The 6,725-nt window shown below is 35.9% G+C and overlaps 1 protein-coding gene across 1 annotated transcript; it reads right to left on the bottom strand.

Annotated features, from left to right (window-relative positions):
- Window positions 1–392: 392 nt before the first annotated feature.
- LOC108206372 (MYB-like transcription factor ODO1) lies at window positions 393–2,598 on the bottom strand. The gene is made up of 3 exons (XM_064087164.1): window positions 2,573–2,598; window positions 2,193–2,466; window positions 393–1,374 (listed from the first exon to the last, which is right to left on the bottom strand). The coding sequence occupies exons 2-3, from the start codon at window positions 2,453–2,455 to the stop codon at window positions 759–761; spliced, it is 879 nt and encodes a 292-aa protein (XP_063943234.1). The 5' UTR covers window positions 2,456–2,466; window positions 2,573–2,598; the 3' UTR covers window positions 393–758.
- Between the last annotated feature and the right edge of the window lie 4,127 nt (window positions 2,599–6,725).

Raw genomic sequence — 6,725 nt, 5'->3', positions numbered from 1 at the left:
GGTAAGAAGTCCTGCCGTGGTTGTGTACCCGGGTAAGAAGGTAAGAAGTCCTGCCGTGGTTGTGTACCCGGGTAAGATCGAGGATTGCCTTGATTGCCTTGTGTGGTCAACGGTCTTGCTGGTGCCGGGGCCCATATATGAACCCGGGTAGGCAAGACTTCGGGTTATACCATATCACTAGTAGCACTATAATTCCGCAAAGGGTTATGTTCAATTTCTTATATATGTAGTCATTTTTTCAACATATTTTTGCCCTTCTTGATTTTCAGCTACGGGCGAAAATTTTTGGGCATACTTTGGCCCTCCCTGGTTATAAACTCTGGCTTCGTCACAGCCTACTGTCATGATTAATTGAAGGAGATTTGTCTGGGTTTCAAAAAAAAAAACTCATCTTACAAGAAACAATTTTCTTTATTATTGATTTGCAGAATATATACACAACGGTACATGTTTCATAACATAAGAATTTTCTAACACTTTGTTGCTTGTGATGTCAACATTTTCCTTCTATACAACAAACTGTAAGAGGGAATGTCTTCCTTAATCTGGATGGTTAGAAACAAGACTTGATTTTCTACCATCCAAGACCATCATCATATTATAAAGCATCATATATAATATGAAAACTAATTAACATATTTTTACTAGCAACATCGAACTACTTTTCACCAACATGATACTTTGTAACATGCATGTTCTCTGTACTTGCCTTAGCTTTTTTCACTTCAGCTTCATGTCCATAGAGATAATCGATCGGTCTAATTACTTTTCACGTCTATATGGTTGAACATGGTCATTTCGACGTCAGTAAAATAATTGAAACCAAAATCTTGAATTCCGAAATCCTGACAGTCCAATAGCCAATTACAGGTTTCATCCCAGGAAGGGGGCAGCTCCACCTTGCTAAAGTTTTCTGTAGCTAATGAAAGGTCCCATGATGAATGATCAAGTTCAGGAGTCATTTCGTCTTCAAACAAGTAATTAATCAGTGAGTCGTCTATTTGATCGCAGATAGCACTCAATGAATTAGACTCATCACCAGATGAATTTTGATCAGCTGGTGAAGACGAGTTTTCAGAGCAGGCTCTGCCATTAGTTTGGTTTTCAGAGCTGGCCATTACATTAGTTTTTTGCTCAGAGCCGGCCATGATATTGGTTTGCTGCATCAAAATCTCTTGATTTTCTACCGGAGCTGAAGACTCCAAGCACCGAGACAATGTCTCTGTTTGACTAGCAGTTTCTTCTGTATGAAGAGGTTTATGAGTGACAGGATCGATTCCCATCTTAATGAGCTTTTTTTTTATGTGTGTGTTCCAGTGATTCTTAATTTCATTATCAGTTCTTCCAGGCATTCTACCAGCAATTTTGGACCACCTAATTAAGAACACAAACAATGATTAGTTCACCTCGGAGCAGACTTTATTTTAAACCACTTGCAACGAATACTCAATAGCGACTGGACATAAGATATGAAATCCTAATGATGAGTCCACCATGCATTTACAATGCCAATTGCTCCAAAAGGTTTCTGAGCAATAATTTAGTCATGTCATGATAACATAAAGCACACATGATACAACTGCATGCACGCTCCTAAAATCAACAAAAGTTTTTTAAAAGTAATTAATTTAAACTTCGGTTTTTCTATGGTGTGCCCGCACACAATAATTGATAAGTTTATCTTATTTTGATTGATTTACACTCTTTAATAATGATGAAGCCTCAGCATTCACAACCACCACACCAATCAGAATGAAACAAATTCGTAGATTTTAGTACTTAGCATGTGTTCATTAGCATATGTTCTTGACTTCTTGGCACACACTAGACAAACCCGTGAAACTTTGTTTGCTCGCAGTTCATCATTGCACTAGCTAGGTACAATATGAGTAAAACAAAGGACCAATGAAATAAGCCAGTTTCATCAATTTCACCAGACAAAGAAAAAGGGTATCGTAGTTGGTAAAGGAAAAACAAGGCTGGCATAATTGAGTGCTTTGTAATCAACATGACTGAGGGGCAAGTAATCCTATATTACAAAGTACTGTGCTTAATATCTTCATAATTAATAACGATCTCTTTATAAGTCACTAGCCAGAAACCTCTTGCAAGAAATATGCATGGCGGGATATGCTGAGCATGTTTGATTGAGTTAACATGTATATATTTAGTTAAAACAGCCGAGAAATCACCTGTTTCCGAGGCGAGCATGAAGATCAATCACCAATTGTTCCTCGGCTTCAGTCAGAAGGCCTCTCTTCAAGTCGGGCCGAAGATAATTAGTCCACCGGAGCCTGCAGCTCTTGCCACAGCGTCGCAACCCCGCAAGCTTGGGGACTGCACGCCAACAACATTGGCCATTCCTCAGAATGAAATCGATAAGTTTCTTGTCTTCCTCAGCCGTCCATGGCCCTTTCTTCACTCCTAGCTTATCGCAACATGGTTGTCTCCCCATTATAAAATCACCTTACAATTATCAACAACAACAACAATTCTATTATAGCTTAGTGATTCGAAAGCAAGTAAAAAGAATGCAAGCACTCGAAAGCCCCGCAAGTCACCTTTATATTACCTACCAAACTTTATGCAAAAGCCCGGCCTCACCTTTCTAGCTAACCCCCATGTCATATATAGTGTCTCCCCACCCTATTACATTTTTTAATCATTTTTATTATCGGTGATAATACATATCGAATTTTTTACGTGAATGCAGGGAGAATATCCGCTATTATGTTTATTAATTATACATCACCGAAGCTCACGGTAAATGTCGGGTCCTCTTTAGGGTATAATGAAAGATACCTATGAACTACAATCTTGTTTGTTTTAGTGCTGCATACTCTACTTACAAATACTGGTGTAGAGATAGTGAGTGATGATATATGCATGATAATGTGGATGACCAAAGAATAAAGCTATGTGTTTAAGCATTCCCACTCTGTGATTGCACTCTTACTCAACCGTTCCATCACTTCTGCCGTCATCACCAAGGTTCACGTGTCTTTTTTACATTGGATATCCAAATACCAAATTCCAGATTGTTCTAATGATTTACATGTCCTGCTGCTATACAAACAATTAAAATATATAATATATAAGTAAAATGGGTAAGAATTTTCACAACAAGAAAAGCGGACATAACCGATCAATAAAACCGACCAACTATAATAAAACCGACCATGCATAACCGACAGACACCTGTGGGTCGGTTTTAGAGCAGTGGCTCCTGGTGTACCCAAAAAATGCTTCCTGACCGACTCATAATACCGACTGACAATAGGAAAACCGACCGACTTATAACTCACCAATACCTTGCGGTCGGTTTAAGAGCAGTGGCTCCTGACTTGTATCAAATACGTATTTCCGACCGACTTATAACCGACCATGGCTTAGTCGGTTTTAGATCTATCCATGTGTGTTCCACGTGTATGCCAAGTCATAAGTGGGGCCAAGTTTTACGGAAATGTAAACACATTACTGACCGATTATAGCGGTCGGAAGTCGGTCGGTAATGAGACTCAATTCGGACCGATGTGTTATTTCCGACTCGGTTTTAAGGGACCAACCTTATCGGTCGGTAAGCGGTCGGAAATGACCTCAAAACCGACCAAAACTTGTCATTTCCGACCGATTCTTGCGGTCGAAAATGCCCGCTTTTCTTGTAGTATTTGATTTTTAAGATTGTTTGGCGTCTGTTAAAAACATGTTCAGATGTCTGTTAGAGACATGCATGTTCGGATGTTATAGTGAGATCGGATGGATTGAATAGAGAAAGGATGGTTTCTAAATAATTATGTTATATAAAAGATGAGCAATGACCGTATGTTAAAAATATGTTCGGATGTTAAAGTGAGATCCGATGGATTGAATAGAAACATGATGGCTTTTAAATAATAATGTTATATACGTGATGTCGATGATGCTTAGAGGATGAGTGATTAGAAATGATTTCTCTGATAGTTGTGTTGTATAGGTTTTAGTTAAGAAATTATCTTGATTTATATATGCAACTCCGATGCTTTATTAACAAAATCTTGTTTAATAATTTAGCGTAGTACTTGCCAAGTACATTGCATGCGAGACTAAACAGCGCATCTTCGTACACGTACTATGTATTAGCTCTACGTATCAAGCCAAGATTTAATGATCAAATACGTGTTGTTATAAATCTTGTCTCGGAATATAATTGTTGATCCAGAGGGAGTGAGACATGTTATAGATAAGAATACATAGCACATCTGTCCCGCTGTTTATATATTTTAATGTATTATAGATTATGCAGTTTTGTCTACAATGGTGGTAGGTTGAAATCCAAAAGCTTTATATTTGACTTCTGTTTCACAACTTTGGTAGGGATTGTTCAACGTGGAGCCCAAAATTTCAACTACTATTAGGTTAATCTTATCAACGCCCCTAAAGTTCGAAGGAATTCATGTAAATTTTTCTGGTAGCCAGTACACGAGTTCTATTTTATTTTCCTAATAAACAAGTTGCTATAAATTTATTTTTATTTTATTCCCTCCGTTTCATATAGTTGTATATATAGGGGATGCAACAATCATTTTAATGATTTTATAAAATGTACTTCTTCTGTCCCACTCAGTTGTTTACATTGGGGACGGGGGCTCGACATGCATTCTAATGTTCTCATAAAATATAGTTTGATAAATTATTTTGAATTTTTTTTTCTGAATAAAAATTTGGTATCTAAACTTTTATACAAAAAAGAAAAATTTGAAAAAAAATTATGAAATTATGTTTTATATGCGCCTTAAAATGCGTGTCAAGCAATGAAAAAAAGTGCAAAGAAATGAGAGGGACAGAGGGAGTAATTTGTAACTTATTTTTGAGATTTTCCTTTTTGAATATTATAGAACTATATTTATAGTAGCATTAAAGTGCGTGTCAAATAGTAAACGTATAGAATTAAACGGGACGGAGGGAGTATCTAATAGCACTCTACATCTTTTCTATCATTAATTTAGTGGGATAATTAATTCTAACGTCCCTGAATTCCTTAAACTGTTTTTTTATAATAATACGATCCTTAAACTTTCAAACTTTTTTGATTCGGATCATTTCGTTAAAAGTCAACTAACATCCGTTAGTCAACGCTTACGTGATAAACCAAGAAAAATTAAAATTAAAACAGCAATAGCTGACTCAACACAAGCTCATCTCTCTCCTTCTTCTCTAAATTGACTTGCCCCAATTCTAACTCTAACCCTAATTCGGATCCCAATCCAACCCCAACCATAGCCCATTCTTCTCCTTCTCAACCGACAATCTCACGTCGTTTCCTCATTCACTGGCGGGCTGTTCATGTTCTCGACCCTTTCTTCATCACAATTCGTTTTCAGGTAACTTTATGGTGAGTTCACTAGTGGGCCACGAGAAGAGTATGAAATAAGGCTAGAAATGGGAGTGGAGTTGGGAAATTGGAGGAAAGTGCGGAGATTTGGTACAAGTGTTGTTCATGATGATTGCTTACAGGGAATAAATGTATTTTTGATTTATTTTTAAACTTGCCACATCAGCAAAATGTAACGGACGTTTATAAAAATTTAATTGAAGGATTTTGTTAGGACAAATTCAAAAGTTTAATTATTTATCCATTTTTATTTATAGGTCAAGAACCTAGGAAAAAAAATGCCAATAATTTAGAGACATTAGAATTAATTTGCCGTTAATTTAATATATATGTGTGTGTGTGTGAAATTACTATTTCTATTAAATTTGATGTTAGAAGGAGTTCTTATGAGAATCATATTGTATTCTAACTCTAATCATGTCAAACCCAAATTTTCAGAGAATCTGTCGGCCTAAAGAGAATGTTATAATCCCTTCCCATTATCATTATCTGGCCAGTTCCACCGTGGTTTCAATTTTTATTTTCAAAACTTCATTTTGTTAGGCTAGTATAAGAACATCTTCAGCAGTAAAGAGGTTTTCTAAATATATTTTTTATTATATTTTGGACTAGTAGGATACTGTTGGACTTGTTCTAATTAATTGTCTCTCAATTCCTTTATCCTTACAAAATTTATTGAATTCCCTAAATTCTCTACCTCTATCGCTCCTCGATAGTTTTATACAACAACCACTTTGCTTTTCAACAAAAGTTTTCAACTTTTTAAGATGCCAAACACTTCTGACCTGTATTTCATGAAATACACCCATATCATTATTGTATAGTCATCGATGAATAAAATGAACTACCTGCTACCAGCAACCGAAGGAGGTCTCATTGGTCTACAGACATCGGTATGAACAAGTTCCAATTTCTTTCAGCTCTCCATGATACACCTTATGGAAAGAATTTCAATGATGCTTTTCCTTCACAAACACCAACCACCACTTTTTCATGTACATGAGTTTTTCTGGTGTGAGTGCTGAATTCTTATAAATTTAATTTATCTTGATTATTTTTTACTTAGGATAATGATTGACTTATATATGTATATAAATTATATTAATTAAAATAATTTAAATATATAAAATTTAATTCTTAACATCTTGGTATACACGTTAAAGAAACCGAATATATATTAACATCATGCGTCCCATTTTCGGCCATTTTGTAGACACCATCCACATCTTATGATTACCTTGTATGGCAATCAAACACACACCATCAACGCAGCCATTAATAATCAAGCATAAAAAGTAAAAAAGATATTATAATCCAGTTTCATGATATGTGGAGAACAAAATTTGAGGACGAT

The sequence above is a fragment of the Daucus carota genome, chromosome 2, assembly GCF_001625215.2.
Source record: "Daucus carota subsp. sativus chromosome 2, DH1 v3.0, whole genome shotgun sequence".
Taxonomy (NCBI): Eukaryota; Viridiplantae; Streptophyta; class Magnoliopsida; order Apiales; family Apiaceae; genus Daucus; species Daucus carota.
This window is presented reverse-complemented; position numbering and strand designations above follow the sequence as displayed.